Source organism: Eublepharis macularius, chromosome 2 (genome assembly GCF_028583425.1).
Source record: "Eublepharis macularius isolate TG4126 chromosome 2, MPM_Emac_v1.0, whole genome shotgun sequence".
NCBI classification, from domain to species: domain Eukaryota; kingdom Metazoa; phylum Chordata; class Lepidosauria; order Squamata; family Eublepharidae; genus Eublepharis; species Eublepharis macularius.
This window is the reverse complement of record NC_072791.1, coordinates 137,153,653-137,172,620: the sequence shown is the minus strand read 5'-3', so window position 1 is coordinate 137,172,620 and position 18,968 is coordinate 137,153,653. Positions and strand designations below refer to the sequence as shown.

The 18,968-nt window shown below is 44.5% G+C and overlaps 1 protein-coding gene across 5 annotated transcripts in view; it reads right to left on the bottom strand.

The window, feature by feature from the left end:
- The window catches only part of CHID1 (chitinase domain containing 1), a 270,795-nt gene that overhangs the window by 215,588 nt on the left and 36,239 nt on the right, over window positions 1–18,968 (bottom strand). For all 5 annotated transcript variants that reach the window (XM_054971924.1, XM_054971928.1, XM_054971927.1 and 2 more), the window contains exon 8: window positions 12,305–12,397. In XM_054971924.1, coding sequence (XP_054827899.1) covers window positions 12,305–12,397 — 93 coding nt within the window. The remainder of the gene's footprint in view (window positions 1–12,304; window positions 12,398–18,968) is intronic.

Here is an 18,968-nt window from a genome sequence, read left to right as displayed (position 1 = left end):
ACTGTTTTTCTTTGGTTGTTTGATTCATCCTGGGTTTGATTGCTCTTCGGATTTCATTTCTGGAGTAGCCATTTGCCTGAAGTGCGTGGTTTAGATGATTAATTTCCTCATTGAGAAAGCGCGGCTCACATATCCGTCTTGCACGATCCACTAATGTTTTCATTATGCCTCTTTTCTGTCGGGGGTGGTGATTGGAGTTTTTGTGTAAGTACCGATCAGTGTGAGTTGGTTTCCTGTAGACCTTGTGACCTAACTGAAAGTTTGCTTTGCGGATGACCAAGGTATCCAGGAATGAGAGTTTTCCCTCACTTTCTTTCTCCATTGTGAATTGTATGTTCAGGTGGATGTTGTTGAGATGATTCAAAAACTCCATCAATTCTTCCTCCCCATGGCTCCAAATGATGAATGTATCATCCGGTTTGTGGACACTGCAGACTTGGACAGCCTGAAAAATCAGCAGTGGCTGAACATAGCCTAACTCAAACAGGGCACAGTATCTTATTCCAGGACACCAAAATACTGGACAACACTTCCAACTACTTTGTCAGACTGCACAGGGAAGCCATTGAAATTCACAAGCATAAGCAAAACTTCAACAGGAAAGAAGAAACCTTAAGAATGAACAGAGCATGGGCTCCAGTTCTGAAAAACACCAGGCCAACAAAACACTCCACACCCGACAATAGCCCTGCAGAGAAGATTAGCACATCAAGCACCAATCCATATGCAAAAGAACCGCCTCAGGATACAGTGAAGCCTCCCGCCATTAGCATTCCACACCCTGGGAAACTCTTACAGAATGACTCAGCTCAACCCCACCCCTCCTGAGTAGATACAAATGACCTACATCTTTTCCACACTGTGACACTGAGAGATCTCTGTCTTTTGGTGCTACACCTCTGAAGATGCCAGCCCAGCTGCTGGCGAAACGTCAGGAACTACAATGCCAAGACCACGGCAAGACAGCCCGGAAAACCCCCAACAACCATAGACAGAGAAATGTTTGTAAGAGAGTCTGAGATAACTTTGGGGGAAGATGATGGACTGTTCTCCACCTTTTTCTATTCCTGACCAATAAAGTTGGGAGACCTACAGACCCAATCTCCCTTTCTGATTAAAAAAAAATTAACAAAAAGTTGAAAGAAAGAGAGGAGTCGAACTAACCTTGCAGACAGTCTCAGTGCTCATTCATTGCAACCAGATTGGTCGTCCACATGGAAAATTGACCAGGAAGACAGCTGTCTGAGCAGCATGGGAGACACTCTCCAGCATTCAACTCAGGGTTAACATGTCAATCAGAGAGAGCCCCAAAAGACCACAGATTTTTAAGCAGATATACAGCTCCTCTCAATGCTTCTCCACCTTACTTTTGCAGAACTTCTACAGTCACAGTTGGCAACTCGAAAAATCCAAAGTGAGCACACCAGCAGAAGGCTACTGAATTGCCTACTTAGTCCAATGCCTCGGCCATCACTGTGGCCCTCCCCATTTAAAAAAACAGTCATTTATTTCCAAATGTCACCCTCATTTGCACAACATGAGCCTTTATTGTTTTGCAGGGAAGACAGACCTTCTCCACTCTCTTGTCAATGCCTCATGGTGCACAGAGACACTGCCAGCACCTCTTTCCTATCTGTGCATGAAAGTGCCCAGAAAGGGTAATTTTTCTTTGAGTAGAAGTGTTTCTGGGCTTAAAGGCACAAAGAAAGGTTCCACTAGACACTATACTGGGTGTGTCTGCTGCATAGCGCAAAGGGAGCTTTTGCCATCTAAGCTGTTTATTAAACTTAGCTTCTTACGGGGGAGAGGGGAGGCTGGCCCTTCTGCCAGCATATCAGGGACATGTTTAGCAGAGGGGTAAGGATTGGGTAGGGGGATAATGTTCTTTTGTTCACTGGCATCATTGCTTTCCAACTGGTGCTGCTGGAGGTGAATGAGAGACACAAGGTGTCTCTTCCCTTTTCTTTCATTTATGTCTACTTTGACAGCACAGAAGGTAAGAGAAAGTGCTAGTCAAGACCTGCTCCCGAGATGTTAACTATGAGGGAAAGCTGGAGACTTGGTTTGGCCTATGCCAAGTGATTTCATAGGTGAAGTGAATGAGCTGCACAACTTGAGACCTCTGTATGAAGCTCATCATTCATATCCATTCAAGTTATGGGTAGACTGAATTTGTCATGAGTGATTTTTTTCCTGTGCACTAGCTGCTTCAGAAAAATACTTCTCCTGATGTAATGGGGATAGGGTCCTACACCCTGCATTAACTTCTCTTTCCTTCTGTAATGCAGTGCAGTCCGTTTGCACCAACAGTTGGGGAGAGATCATTGGCTGATTAATCCATCAGCATGAGAGTGATGTGTCATTGTTGGGAAAGCTGGCAGGCACTGTGTGTGCTTGATTTAAAAATGGAGGGAAGCAGTGAGGGGAAGAGGAGGAGGAGGAGAAAGAAGTCTGGGTTTTTTAAAGTTTTTACCAAGAATTGTACAGCGAACACTTCCCTGACTGAAAATGTTAACCCTGTGTCGAACCACTGAAGAATGTGAATTGCCATGGTCTTCTTTCAGATCAGTTCCCCACATGGACATTGATCCGCTTTAGTGGCGTATTTGCCTGCAATGCAGGACAAACAGAAATCAAGGAGTTGTTTTGCATCAGTAGTCATTGCAAGATGACACCTCACCAGTTGGAGTGGTTCTGATTAAGTGGACCTGCAGGATGTGTTAAATTAACCAGATTGCAGAGGCACAAACCCTGGCTTCCCTGTGAACCCTCAATGTTTACTTTCTTTGAAGAAATGCTTTATTTTCATTGCCACTACCAGCCTCCTCTCTAATCAGCATGCAGCCATGAGCCTTTGTGGCAGCAGCCCCATCCCATCCCTAGACAGAGCTCAGGCACATATGACCACTGCATTCCCACTCTCCTATGCCTCATGAAAACTCATTTCTGCTTGCCTTGAAATAACTTGATTGATTGATTGATTGATTGATTGATTGATTGATTGGTTGGTTGGTTGGTTGGTTGGTTGGTTGGTTGGTTGGTTGGTTGGTTGGTTGGTTGGTTGGTTGGTTGGTTGTTGAGGTCATAACATTCCCACATATACATCAACATAAAACAGTGTACTACAGCAAAAGAGTAAAACATATTTATGTAAGAGAATAAAACTTAAAAGTTTAAAATTAAAATGGTAAAAGAGATAAATATAAAAACCATTAAATGACATGGAATTACAATTTAGCTAAAATTCTTACAGGATTAACAAGTACTAATTTCTTCCTTATATTTATAGATAAAAAGATAAAAATAGCCACTTTGTGACTAACACGAAGAAAAACATCAGCCAATAACATCAGAAAATATAACAAATTCCTCATTTGAGCCAGAAAAACTTGCAAAAATTGATTCAGCAACTTATTATGAATGAACCCATAAAAAGGACAATATAAAACATAGTGTACTATGTCTTCCACCAGGTTAAGATTACAAGGACAGAGACGCTGCTCCACAGGTAATTTTTGATATCTGTCCTGTAAGTACTCAGATGGCATAGTTTGAAAGCGAGCACTAGTAAATGCCTTTCTTAATGGAGCATTAGAAAGGTCAGCTAAATAGGGAGAGAAGAATTTTGTTTTCCTTGATCCCAGGATACCACAAAGAAAATTTAAATTGTTGGACTATACCTATGTCCCAAGGGGCATCTTCTTCCAAAAGCCAACTATGAATTTTGCTTGGTTCCCAAGACATTGCAACCTCTAAGGAGGGCAAGGAATATAACTGCAAAATAAGGGACAGCAAGTTGTGCCACTGATTCCCTTCCTTACAGTACCAAAAACAGTATTTTACAAGATGGTTTTGCTATCAAGTTTCTTGTAAAATTTTAAAAATTTCAAGTGGACTCTTACTGTAACAGACAGTAATACAGATTCTAATCTTAAGTGTGCAGCAGGAGTTCTCTGCGGGAGACCCAAGAATGATTTCAAGCTGATCAAGTATCTTCTTGTTCCACCCCCAAATTTCAGCCCCATACAAGAGCTGCATGATAAATTTGCCCTGGAATTCTTTGAGGGCCAACTTTGCTTATTGTTTCTGGAAATACATGCCTTGGGGAAGAATTATACTACGTGCTTGTGCATTCACCTGTGCAATCCTCTTTTCCGCTGCCCCTCAGCACCAAGTTACAACTTTGCAAGCAGTTCATTACAAAGACATTCTCTTGCATCATTCTTGAAGTTTAAAATGGAGTAGTGGTGCCAGAGATCAAGCTTCCTTTTGCTCGGAACACAGTCTATCTCACCTACTGCCCCCACCTTGTTTCAAGGAACCTGGGGCTTTGGTGATCGGCTGGGAGGAAACAGCTCTGTGCTCTATTATCACATTGGAAAGAATAAATGTGGTCAGTTGCTTGGGGAATATAATTAGGAAAAAAAACTGTGAAAACTGAGAAGCGTGATGCTGTGATTAAGTAGCACTCTAAAGCACTTAAAATAAAAAAAATCACTGAATATTTGGATGAGGAGTTTCTTTGACTACCAAGCAGCCCAGAACAGCGTCTTTGTTCTAGAGAGTCACAAGTAAAGTTCAAAAACAGTTTTTTCCAAAAAATTTTGTGGGCTGGGATTTTTGTTATACACACCTCTACTCCCACCCTCCACCCTGCTTAAAAAGAGAAAAGGCAGCAGCGCTAGTTCTGGGGTCTAAGCAAACTGCTTCCATCACAATTCAGGATGCTCGTACACCTGCCAGCTTGGCTCACATCCTGTTTGCCAGTGGCAGTGTAGCAGCCAGTCAATCCACAGGCTGTTCAGTTGTTCACACTTAGGGTTTCGCCACACAGTGATGCCTGGCACGTGCTGTTTTAAGTGTTGGGTTTTGCAATTTTACTTCAGAACTGTAGTTATAAAAGAGCATCACTGTGGAGAGAGAAGGATCCACTCTTTTTATAAACAAAAAGTTGGGAGGGAGGGGTGGGGGAAGAAGCTCCTTTAACTCCTTAGCTGCTGAACTACACAGTCTCTTCCCCGCCCCCACAGATTTCACCCAAAGAGGGTGGGGAGGAGGAGACTCTGTAGTTCAGCAAACACTCTGGGTGGAATCTGCCACATCTTACAATAAAGAGGGTGGGGGAGACTGTGTAATTCAGCAACTAAGGAGTTAAGGGCACTAGCCAAAAGCTTCCTTTCTTTTTCATCCCCCCCCCAACTCTTTGTTTTACAAAAAGAGTGAATCTTCTCTATCCAACAAGAGATAGAGTGCAAGGGAGCAAGTGGAGCGCGCTTCCTCTCACTGCTGCCTGGGGGCTCCCCTAGCTCCCCTAAATGCACTCAGGAGCTGAGCACTCTGGCAGCGGAGAGAGAGAGCCAAGCACCAAGACTAGATGAGACGCCTAGAGAAAGAATCTCTACCAGGGAGAGGGGCGATTCTCCCTCTTCTCCCTGACAGACGTTCTTTCTCACTACATTTCCCTTCGAACCTTGCAAAAACTGCTGAATGTCCTCCACACATCTGATGTCTCGTCTGTTTTGACCCTTAGTTGCAGGAAGAGGCTACATGCAGTCATCAGAAGCTAACTCCTAGGTGATGAGGGATCAGCTGAGAGTCAGCTTTTGTTCTCTAGCTTGCAGAAGGGGGAGGAGAAATGGCCTGCTTTTCACCTCCCTTTTACAAAGGGAAGATGAGAAGCCAATCACTTCTACCTCTTCAACACAGCTTAAAGGGGAGGGAGGAGAAAAATCTACTTCTCATCTCCCTTTTGCTAGCAAAGAGAAAAGAAGCTGACTAGTTCTCATCTCCCTACTGCAGCCTTGAAGGGACAGAGTAATTTTTTCCCCAGGGCAGTGGATCAGAGGTCTGCTCTCTCCTAGGAATAATTGCTGGGTAAACAGTGAAACTGGGGAATCAGACGTCTTCCTGTGTAGGCTCAGGAGCCATAAGTGGCTCTTCAATATGCCACACATGGCTCCTCTAGGCATCATTTCCCAATGTGGCACCCATCCCATGTTTCAGAAGAGTGTGCAGACCATTGCATGGTGGGTTTGTGGTTGTTAGGTAGTTCCTACCATTAAATCACCACCACCAGAGGTAGTGGAGGACACGTAAGCTGTGCCTCCCTGAGGTATGGGCCTTGTGCCAGGGATGGAAGTAAAGAGCCCTTCTTTTCCAACAACTCCTTATTCTTCTCTGCAGTTTAACTGCTCTCATCCTAACACCCAACTGCTCTCATCCTAACACCCATGGTGGCCGCAGAGAAGGAAAGAAGACCACCACTGCAACAACCACCCAGCAAAAGATCAAAGTGGCCTCAGCTAGTGGTGGTTTACTCCCCTTTCTTCACAGTCAGCTTCTTCTCCTCTGGGAACCTTGGCAATCTCGTTTCACCTGAGCTGCTGTGGTTCATGTTGGGGAGAAACTAAGAAGGCAGTGAGGGAAGTAAAGGATGCATAGGCTTCTTGAGAGAAACTTCACAATGCTGCTAGCTGGCTGGCTCACATTAGGCTTCCACAGTGGGAAGTATGAAACCTCTTACTTCCCTCACTGCCATCTTGCTGTCTCCTTGCTATAAGGCAGAGTAGTCTTGGCCTTCTTGCTCTCAGCTGAGCTGTCAACCTCAAATCAGGGACAGAGAAAGAAGAGAGAAAGGGGAGCAAAGGGCACATACACTTACGATGGCTGGAGTCTGCTCTGGGTCAGCCAGCAGTGCTGGCTTGCAGCCTACTTCAGTATGCTCATGTGTCAAGATGTGGGCATCTGACATCGGAGCCCAAGGTAGGGGATGCTGCCGCTGGGTTGCTCTGTCAAGGTTATGCAGCTGGGAGCCTGGCGGATAAGCCTTGAGCCTGAATGTCCACCCCACAAAGGGGGAAGAAAACTAGTTATCTCTGAAATATATCTCTATACTAATAGTAAAGTGCCTAGCTATTGTAACAGAAGCAGCAAAACCAAGCCAACTACATATGAAGTAAAGGTTTCACATACTGTAGAACCTCCTCAGATATACGGAAATCTATAACCTTGTAATTTTTTAAAAAGTCTCTGGGAAGGAGTGAAACTGCTCTGGAAGGGAAAGAATGCGAGCAATTAAATGTCAGCTAAAAGAAAACTACATTCTCAAATACCTGAAAGAACCATACAAGGAAAAGTATTGGAGATGGGTTCTAAAATTTTGCCACCTCCCATGATTCTTCACATGCAGCCGGTTTATTTTTTTACTAATAATTTACTCCAGGATAGTTTATGTTCTTTGAACTTATTCCACTTGATCAAGATAGGTAATATCCTTTAATGGACAACTGTAGACTATTTGTCTAACCAGGATTAATAATTATACCTAACACTATAAAAAATCACAAGCAATCAGAGAGGAAAGAATATCAAGCAAGAAAGATTACCTACATTCTACTTAACATTCAAAATGTATGAATGCATTCTACAATAGCTATTGTTTGCTGCCATTATCTTTGATTTAGAAAAGAATGCATTAACTTTATGAGAAGCTTCATTGTAATAATGACTGATAACATCAAAGCTACAAATGTGTTTTAAGAGTACTTGTCTGCTTTTTGCAGCAGACTAAAATTAACAAACAGGAAAACCTGCTTTCAAATCTAAAACAAGACAAACCTAGACCTTAGAGATTCATATTCTGCAATTCGTAGGGGGGCAGGGATCTGCTGGTCATCCTAATCTATACCTATAAAAACGAAGCCGTGTTCCAGATGACTCACTGCTTATCCCAGAGCGCAGGCGCGATAGCGCGCCCCTAATGGGGATAAGCAGAGAGTTACTCCCCAACAGCACTCCCTGCCTGCAGTGGCCCGTTCTGGCCCCAACTAGATTGGAACAGGCCACTGAAAGGCGCACCAGCCCACCAGCGCACCTAGCGCCATCCACCTGGCGGTGCTGCCTGCCTACAGCGGCCCAATCTGGCCCCGATGGGGCCAGAATGGGCTGCTGCTGGGCACAGGAGCCTGCCAGCCTGTCTGGCGCCGTCCCTGCTCCTGCAAGCACTCCCCACCTCAGTGACCCGTTACGGCCCCAACACTTGCAGCAGGCAAGGGGGGTGGCGAGCACCCCAGCTTCTTCCTGCCCAGTTGATCAGTGGACAAGGAGAGACAGCAAGCCCGCCACCTTCTCCCTGCCCAACTGATCAGCGGGCAAGGGGAAGCAGTGAGCCTGCCGCCTTCACCCTGTGCAGCTGATGGGGGGGGGGAGGCTGATGCCTTCATCTTCTCCAGTTGATTGGCCAGGGACGGGGCTGGAAGGGCGAGGGGACCTCGCCTGCCAGCCCTCGTTGGCCCGTTTTCCTGCAGCCCTCCCCAGCCCCAGCTTTCTACAGCCTGTTGTATTCTCACAATGGGCTTTGTTGCTAGTACTCCAATATTCTATTTCTTTCAGTATATACATATTACATAACAAGATATATGTTAACAAGTATTAACATAAAGATACACAGTATACAAAAAGGCAAGAAAACTTGAACACAAAATAACAAACATTTCCAAATTTATGCACATCATTACATTGCAACATAAATGCATAGCTTGACCCTACAGCATGCTGTACAAAACAGTAGACACAAGTTTTCAGGATCTTAGGCTTGGAACTGCATTCCTCTAAACTAATACATTGATGGTCACATGCAAAAGAATGAAGTGGGAATGAGGGTGCTGTCAAGGTAGTATAGTATAGACTGCACCATATTAGATTATTGGCAGTGAATTGGAACACAACCCTCCATTAAAAATTCCCTGCAAATAGAAAACAAACACAGCAGGCAAAGACAGGTGGTAGAAACCTTCTCTGTGCGCTGTGCTAGTTTTCCTCTTGCAAAAGAATGAAGTGGGAATGAGGGTGCTGTCAAGGTAGTATAGTATAGACTGAACCATATTAGATTATTGGCAATGAATTACACATTGGAACACAACCCTCTATTAAAAATGTTCTGCAAATAGAAAACAAACACAGCAGGCAAAGACAGGTGGTAGAAACCTTCTCTGTGCGCTGTGCTAGTTTTCCTCTGGCAAAAAGTTTACTTTGCATAGGTATATTCAAAACTAGTTATATATCACTCAGCAGTTCAGCTAGTACCTTGCTTGTTGGTTGTAGTCAGTGAATCAATAGTTTGATAAGCTGTTTAGATGTGTCCAAACAAATCAGGTTGTGTCCACTTGTATCACTGGACTGCTTTCTCCTCAGTAATACTTCCTTTTGAGGAGTATGCTGTTTAATGTGTTTGTTTGACAGAGCACAACTTTAAAATTCAAGAACTTGAAATGACATTGACCAACAAGGTTTTTTTCCTGTGTATTCTTTTTTTTTTTATAATATTTTTTATTTTTCAATATCTAACATACAAAACTACTACATACATACATACCCTACAAAACAGTAACTACAAAAGACTACAATAGCACAAGGGATGGGAAGGAAAGGAGAAAAAAAAGAAAAGAAAGGGGGGGTGGGGAAAAAGGGGAAGGTAATCTACAAACACTAAACACTACGTTTCATGTTTTCCCTTCATACTGCCATTATTCAAAAGTTAAAGCTTTATATTATATTGATGGAGTGGTTGACCTTACTAAATGCAAATTACAATTTAAATTCAAATTAAATTTTTCTTCCCCTCCTGGGTCCCGGATGCAATTCTCTCTGAGCAGCTGCAGCCGCAGTGCTCATTTCCTCCCCCTCCCCCTCAGACTTCTCCTTTTCGACTTGCTTGGTGCACTGAAATTCCGGATTTTTATCCTCAAAATCCCTTAGTTGATCTTCTGATAATAACTTGAAAGCTTGATCTTTGTGACTGAACCAGATTCCTTCCGGAAATAACCATTTGTACTTTATTCCACGTTCTCTCAGAAGAGCTGCGAACTTTTTATACTTAAAACGTCTTTTCCAAACTAGAAATGGGACGTCTTTCAATATCTTAACTTTATTACCCAAAAAGTCCAAATCCGCATTGTATGAATTATATAGGATAGTGTCCCGGATCCTCTTAGATGAAAAATCAATGATGATCTCGCGAGGCAACTGACGCTTCATTGCATATTTTGAAGTAGCCCGACGGACTTCCAAAATGGCGCTTTTTACTTCTTCTTTAGTTGCCCTCGCGGGTGTCGCCAATAGTTCCGAGACCAGACCCCGTAAATCCTCATTTTCCTCCTCTTTCACATTCTGGAGACGCAAAATTGTCTGTGTTCGTTCCACTTGTAGCCCAATCAGCTGATTCTCCACCAGTTTGAGCTCTTTATTCGTAGCCTTCACGAGTGACGCACTTTCCCGAGCAGACTTCTCTGCCCCCCCGCTGCTTCCTTAATGGTTTTCACTTCGCTCTCAATTAAGCCCACCCTTTGATCTGTTTCATTCAGCTTGTCAACAAAGGGTTTTATAGCTTCACCAACCGCCCTCCGCACTACCTCCTCCAACGACTCTCCCTCTAGGGCAGCCGAAACTGACTTGCCCAGGGCAGGACTTTGTTTTTTTGTTGCCATTTTAGGGGGGGGGGGAACCGCCAGCCGGATTCTGAAACTCAGCAAAGGGGAAGAACAAGCCTTCTTAGCTTCAGATCCCACCACTCCTTCACGTACGCTTGTAGTATCAGAAGGGATTCGCTTACTTGCAGGCTCTCGCCTAATTCTGCTCTTTGCCGTTTTCCATGGCCCGGCAGCACTCGAGGCGCCGCGCACGTCCGCCGGCCTCCGTAGGGACAAACGGGCAATTAACCCCCCGCATTGATTCCGGGGGGCTCTTCCCGCAGCGTCCCGGACCCAGCCTCCCTCACTGGGAGTTTTGGGGGCTAATCTTCGCAGATCAGCCGCCCGGACAGGGTGCTCAGGCGCTTCCTCTCGAGCCCGCGAAGAGGAGCGTCCGACATGGCTGAGAAAACGAAACCGAATCGGTTTTTTTCCTGTGTATTCTGACGGTCAATACCTTCAGAATATACAGGCAAAAAACAAAACAAAAAGGAAAGAAAATTTTCTGGCTGTGATAAGCCAGAGAAGAAAAAGAAATGGAAAGATGCTGCCAACCAATCAAGTGTAAAAGCAGCACATAAACTGCTAGCCTAGCTTAAATGTTTTTAAAAGAGACATCCCATAATAACTCAGTGTATAGTAATCTTGCATTGGTGATCAGCAGTTACCTAGCAATAATGGCAAATCCTGACACTGCACAACTGCAAAACTCATGATGATATTGCTTTCAAGCAAATCTTCAAAGAATCATAGAGTTCAAGATGATCAAATGACAGATTCCACCTGACAGAAAAAATAGGCACTTCAAAAAAAGGTAGCTTCAAATGTTGATGGGTGTATTTGGAAAGCTCTCAGCATCTTTAATACCTACTAACTTGCACCAGAACAAGCATCCCTGAAAAGAAATTGGCAGATTTGTATATAGCCAAGGAGGATGAAGCTGTTTCAAATGGCTGCACAAAACTGGGTTTAAGCTAGAAATCCTGCACCCTCACTATCACGTATCATCCATTGCTTGAAACCCTTCATCGATAAATATGGCCAAGATGTCTAATGTTTCAGGTAGACAACACAATATTAATATAACACATCCACTGATCATAGATATGTATAAACCATGTAATTATTATGAGACTAAGTAATATTCAAAACAATCTCATAGCTACTTAGGAAATGAAGAACACATGCATTAAATGCCAGTTATTGTGAAATCAGCAAATGTATAAGTCTTTTCATGTCTGCTTTCACAACAGTTTAATACCATCAAGGGGCAGTGCCTCTACTGAATTGTCATAAAATGATTCTGTCAAGTGGCCAAAAGAAGCAATTTTTGAAAAATGCAAAAGGAAGTTCAACTGGATAAAGATGACCTGCTACTATAGGAAGTCTGCATCCTTAGCTGTAACTCCTACCCCAATAGGAGATGTGTTGTATGCCACATCTCTTTTGCTTATATATAACCCACTTTTCAGTTTCTCGATTTTCACTCACATTGATTCTATACCACTTTTCAGCATCCACTTTGTCTTATTACTCTTTTCCTCATTATTAAACACTTATGTGCCAAAGAACATTGTTCTAGAGTTCAGAAGAGCACTTGAGTGACATGATCCTTGTACACTTGTATTTTCTAACCTTTAGCTAGCCAACCACTAAGCGTCTACTTTTTTCTACCAAGATGTCTAGCACAGCAGTTTTTTTCCCAAAGCATAACAGAAACATTTACTTCATACCTGAATCTATACGTACACTGGGCTTTCAGCAAAATAGCCCAGAATAGCTTGAAAGAAGCTGAAAATAGAATCATCTGGGATTTCCTCTGAAAATAAGATACTCACCCTGGCATGACAGCAGGAGGGATGACAAGTATTAGTGCAAGTCGGGCCCGATGCAGTGCTTCTGAGAGGTGAGTGAGCAAATGAATCAGACCCCTGCAAGACAAATACAACATTAGGCCTACAGGGTTTTTTAAAAAATCATGAAACAATACTACCCATGTTAAGCTTCTCAGTTTAAAATCTACACTGCAACAGAAACTATCCCAGAACGCTACAACTTTCCTCAAAGATGCATAGGCTGCAACAAGAAAGACAACACAGTAGGAAAAATTGTTTACCCCTTTATTTTAGGGTTAAGAAGATACACATGTTCTGTTCCCTAGCTGCTTTATCAGGCAACCAAACTCAAGCCCCCTTCTCATTATGCACATAATCCTTCCTTCCTTGTTCCATGGGATCCGATGTATCCTATGCCTTACCTCTCTGGCTGGTGAGGAGCAAGGACGTTTACAAGACCCCTCGGGAAATGTTGAAGCCCTGACTGGAACTGTGGCTCTTCCTTACTGCTGGAGAGTAGCCACCACAGCGTATTTGCCTGGCTTTCCTCTCTCTTGCACCTCCTCTAATTCTCTGCTTGCTGCTACTACAGTAGATTTGCAATTCTACACCATCAACAGTTGTTCAGTGTATTTATTAGATACTTTTAAGAATGTGAAGATGGTGAAGTAAAATAACATCTTATAAGCTTTTTGGCGACAGCTGAGTTCAAGGTAAAGAAGAATATCATGAAGAGCAATGTTACCTTTTTTACATTATTGGAACACTACAATAGTGACTGAAAATTTGCAGTAAGAAGTACTTGCCATGATTAAATTTGAATATTATGAAGGACCTCTTGTATGCCCTTGATTGTATGTGTGTTTCTGTTTTTAGTTGTTGGTCTATATTGTCCTTGGCTTCGTTTGGTATCACTTTTATAATTATCTATATATATAAAGACAAGTGTCCTGACTGACTCATCAACGCCCAGCCCAAACCCCTGGACCTAGAAACGTGAAATCTGGGCAGGACGTTCCTTTTGTGGTGTAGGGGCTCACTAAGAAGGGATTTTAAGAAATTCGCCCCCTAAGGGGGTAAGAAGGGGTAAAATGTGTTTTCCCACAGAGATACAACTTCCCTGTATGGCTGGCAGGCTTCTCCTCCCCTGCCAACTGCCAACTCAGCCACTCTTCCCTGATTGGGCTAGCTTTCAAGGTCATTTGCATATGAGGCCAACATTCTAAACGGTTGCTAAGGGAGTCAGTGAATGTGTCCTGAGGTAAAATGCACATCCCAGTCTTCCCCTAAAATCTCCCTGTGGTGTAGAGTTGCCAGCCTCCAGGTGGTGGCTGGAGATCTCCCAAAATTACAACTGATCTCCAGGTGACAGAGATCAGTTCCCCTGGAGAAAATTGCTGCTTTGGATGGTGAACCCTATGGTATTATACCAATCTGAGGACCCTCCCCTCCCCAAACCCCACTCTATCCAACCTGGACCTGGAAACCCTACTGTGATGCCTACCTGCTTGCACCCCCCTCTCTCTGATGGGTCAGCTGTGGAATTCTGTGTTCTGAGGTAAAAATAAGGTCAAGGACACTACAGACAGTTGAAGAAAGACAGTACAAGACTCCTGAATAGGGATTTTATATAAAAGTCAGTAAGGCAACTGAGTTTTTAAGTGTTCATGGGAAGATGGTGCATGACCTTTCTAGGGGCCATTTCAATGCAAACCTCTCACATGAACCTGCTAAAGTGCCCACCACGCCACCCCTCCCTCAGTCCAACTCCAAGTCACACCCCTCATGGTCATCACCTCTTACTGCCACCAATAAGCCTTCTGGCAGATGTCGTGCAAGATACACCAATGCTAAAAGGAGGAAGCAACTTAGAGATGCGGAAAAGAAATATGCACATCATACTCCTGTGGTGCACCAAGCAGCAGTGGCCAAGTACCAGCAAGATCACCCCGAGGTGCACAGAGTGGCAGAGTCTCTCTATGAGCAAAGCAATCCTGGAAGACAAGTAGAGAGGTGCTGTCATAGTACAGCCTGAGCTTGACGAGTCCTCAGAGGAGGAGGAGCTGGGACAGCTGATGCTTGCTGACAGCCTTGCTCCTCCTGAGGAGGAGCAGCCTGTCTCCCAGCAGCCGACCACAGCTGAATGGTCAGATGCTGAATCCCAGCCAGAAGCTCCCCTTCCCCACCCAGAGCCACCAGCCCAGACACAGCCAGCTTCCTTATCCCCTCCAACATCTCCAGACTATCGAGAACAACGTCGGCGTATCAGGGACAGAAGAGACTTACAGACCCGATGTCAATCTGCACGCCTCCGGGCTCTGAACAGGCCAGCCTTCTCAGAGGAAGGAGGGGCTTCAGAGGAGGAGACTTGAAGCAGCTGTGCTAGCTGACCGAATGCTCTCAGAGTATAAAAGCCAGAGGGAGGGCTCCTTTCAGCGTGGCTTCAACGAGTTCTCTGAGCTGCTACTGTGCTGCCTGCGTTTGCTCTTTGGAACTGTCTCTCTGACCTCCGACCCGGCTTGTCCTTGACTACTCCCTTGATTTACGGACTTTGCACATTCCTCGCCTTGCCAGCTGGACCTTGTTACCTGTCAGCAGCACTCTGCAGACTCGGCAGCCACTTGAAGCAGGACAGGTGCTCACTTCCATGGAAGGTCAAGGCTCACTCAGGCATGGCCTATGATCCTTCGCTAGCTTCAAACTGCCTCTTAACCTCATCCATGCAGAAACCCCCCTGTTCAGCATCTTAAAACAAAGCAACATGGCCCAAGTGCTGTGGAACTGTAAGCTCATTGTTTGGGATGAGAGCACCATGGCACACAAGGGGTGTTTTGAGGCACTGAGCATAATCCTAAAAGATGTCAGGGGAAACGAAAGAGTGATAAGGGGAGTCACTGTGATGCTGGCTGGAGACTTCCAGCAGACTCTGCCAGTAGTCCCAAGGGGAACTCAAGTGACAAGGTTACCATGTGTGTCAAGGCATCATATCTGTGGCCCCTCATCAGGAAACTCTCACTAAGAAAGAACATGAGGGTCCACTTGACCGGTGGGGAATTCTCTGAACTCCTATTAAAAATAGGTGACAAAGAGTATCCCAAGTCCAAGGGAAAGGTGACCATCCCTGCAGGCCTGGGCACAGTACAGACGACCCTAGCAGACCTAACAGCCACGACATACCCTGATATCGCCACTATTACAGAGAAGTCCATGGACTGGCTATGCAAGTGTGCCATTCTAACCCTCAAGAATGACAAGGCTGCCATCATTAATGAAACACAACTCCCTCAAAGGGGCAGAAATGTACAGATCTGTGAATTCAGTGGGGCAAATGGATGACGCGGTCCACTACCCATGTGGAGTTCCTCAACACACTCAACCCTCCTGGTGGCCCAGCCCACAAGCTTCTCCTCAAAGTGGGGGCTCCAGCGATGCTGCTCTGGAACCTCAACCCACCCAAACTCTGTAATGGAACTAGACTGTGAGTGAAAGCCCTCCACAGGAACGTCATCGAGGCAATATTGTTCAACGGTAGTGCTCGAAGGGAGTCGGTGTTCATACCAAGCATACCATTCGTATGCTTTGAATTCATACCATTCGTATGCTTCGAATTCATACCATTCGTATGCTTCGAATTCAAGAGACAGCAGTTCCCCCTCAAGGCCTGCTTTGCTATGACGATCAACAATTCCCGGGGAAAGACACTGAAGGTGGCAGGAATTGACTTGAAGGAGGATTGCTTCTCACATGAGCAGTTCTATGTGGCCTGCTCATGAGCTCACCCAGCACCTGGTGATCCTAGCAGCTGAGGGGAAAACCATCAATGTTGTCTACAAAGAGGTCCTTCAGTAGAAAAAAAAACAGTTGTACGTATTTTTCACTTTATTTCTTGCACTACAGTCTTTTCCTTTTAAACATCTCTTCAACCAACATTACATTTCGAAATTCACTTTATTAGTTTTAGGCATCAATACACTTCGCTTTATTCAAAAACTTTTGTGAGGCTCGGGTACTATGCTATTATACTACAAAACCAACTAAAAAAAACCCTCCACAAACCAAAAAATGTTACATACCCTTAAGTATTATAACTGGATTTAAAGTAGTTAAATATTGTAGCAAAGCACGGGCATCAAGCTGGTCTTCAATATTTAAAAAAAGAATGTGAAGATCCTCACTTGTAGGCCATGAAGAATCAAAGCTTTACTAGTAAAGTCAATAGACAACCAGTTGAGAAGACACAAATGGTTTCCAAACAAGGACAGGCTTGTGTGGTTTCCTTGTGGCTGGTATGGCTGCAAATACAGCAGAGCAGTAACAGGGCTTCCATATGGTAGGTTTCACCACAGTTAAAGGTAAAGGTACAGTTAACTTGCCCCAAATACCTCTGCTTTTTTTTCAGCGGGAACACGGTGGAACGCAGTTCTGTTACCTCTCTAAAGTAATCATGTGTCTGGTGGCCCCACCCTTGATCCCATTTCTTCCCTGTGTGCAGCCCAAGATGCTCGACTCTTTCGCAGCACGCTGAGCAAAACAAAAACAGGCCCCACGCCCCAGCTTGCCGCTTCTTCAAGTGCTTCCCCCTGACCAGAGGCAGAAGGGAGTCTCCCCGCCCGCGACAGCGCGTCAGGCAGCGAAGCAGCAGGCATGGCCAGTTGGTGCAGATTTCCTATCCTGGGCATGGAGACCAGGTGCTGGCGCTTCACCTTCCCGGTGTTCCTCTACTCCAGCCCTGCGACTAGGCAACCCGAGCTCTTGGGCTTGCTCAGACCGGTGGTGTAGTATGGGGGGACAGAGGGGCAGTCACCCTGGGCACAAAAATTTTAGGGGGTGCCACACTGAGGAGAAACTGTGCTTTGTCTGCGGGAGGCTGCCAAGCTGGCCCTCCTGAAGTGGCTGCTGGCCGAGGAGCATGCTGAGCTGGCGGCGGCAGCATGGGTTGTTGCGCCGAAGGGCTGCCAGGTAAGGGGCGGGGAGGCGAGCAAGCCCAAATCGTGGGAGCACTCCTGAGGGGAGGCCATGCCCTGCATGGTGACATCACTTCTTGGAAGTGATGTCTTCACACGGTCCCAGGAGCATGCATACAGTGCCAGGAGCGCCACGTCCTGCTGGGAGTTGACCCGGGTGATAACAACCAACACTACGCCACTGAGTTCCACCACCTCTTTTCTCAGAAAAAAAGCCCTGATTATATCGCTATAACAGTATGTGTTAACAGATTCTTTGAATTTCCTGCTTATATGTTTAAAATAAGGGTTGGGAGTAACAGAAGGAGCTATAGACATTTCTTTAAACAGTGAAATTTGGGGATTCAGAGAACCACTTGCACATATTGTTAGAACATTTAATTTTTAATTGCTGGTGTTTTTTAAAGCTTCCTGGTGGCAGAGGAGGAAATGGCCTCCATGGGTACAATGTCAGGGGGAATGGCTGTCATGGGGATGGGAATATATTAATGTTCCCTCCCACATGGGAGCCATTCAGGCTTCCCAAAATTTCACAGCAAAGCAAGTTTTAGAACGATCAGGAAAAAGCTGGGAAAACCTTGGGTGGCATACAAATGCTGAGGTGAAGTAGGGAAAAAAACGCCTTTTCAACAGCATTGAGCTCAGAGAAGATAACCCATGTGAAAATGACCATGGTGATCCTGATTTCTCACACAATGCAGCACAACACATCTCCATTTTTCTGTCATATTCAAAAATTATTGAATTTGCAGTAGTTGCATTGCTTTGAGCTTTATCTTACTTCACAGAATATTAGACTAAAGATAAGAAGTGATGCCCCAATCAGAGAACTGTGTGGTGGGGGAGGAGTAAGTGAATACTCAGTAGGGTTGCTAGACCTCATGGTATGGGCACACCAGTAGAATTAAACAATGCCAAAGCAAAACAATTACCGGTGTTAAAGAACTCCAGGTTGCACTCTTCACTTGTAAAAAAAAAATTCTATTTTTCTTATACCTTTTTTTTAAAGTGCAAAAGTGCTCTAAATGTGCATACAGTGATGACCAATAAATAACAATAAATAACAGACAATGAATTTCATAGGTAAAGCACACTTGACTGAGCCATGAGAGAGAAGGAGATTGTGGTTTAATATTGAAGCCTGAGGAAGTTGAAGCTATACGAAACGGGTATTGGAAACTTGCTAGCTAAAACCCGTAGCTGCAGTTACCTCTCAGCAGCAGCATTTCACGCTGCACTTTGGACAGGGGTGGAAGCAACCCCTACATTGCAACCATTGTGCTATATTGTGGAGGTGGAAGACAACGTTTTTGGCAACTTGGTTGGTTGTGTAATATATACCCATTTCTTATAGGACCAAGGACTACTAAATTCTACCAGTTGGACTCAGTCATACATCTGTGTGCTTTACCTATGAAATTCTGTGTCTGTTATTTATTGTTATTTATTGGTCATCACTGTATGCACATTTAGAGGATTTTTGCACTTAAAAAAAAAGGTATAAGAAAAATAGAAAAAATGTTTACAAGTGAAGAGTGGAACCTGGAGTTCTTTAACACCGGTAATTGTTTTGCTTAGACCTCATGGTATGGCAACAGGCTTCTTGCCAATCACTTCTGAAATAAAAATTCTGCCAGCCTCTGTGCCAATATGTCACTTCTGGGTACAATCCAGAAGTGACAAGGGTAGCTCTAGAAATCCCC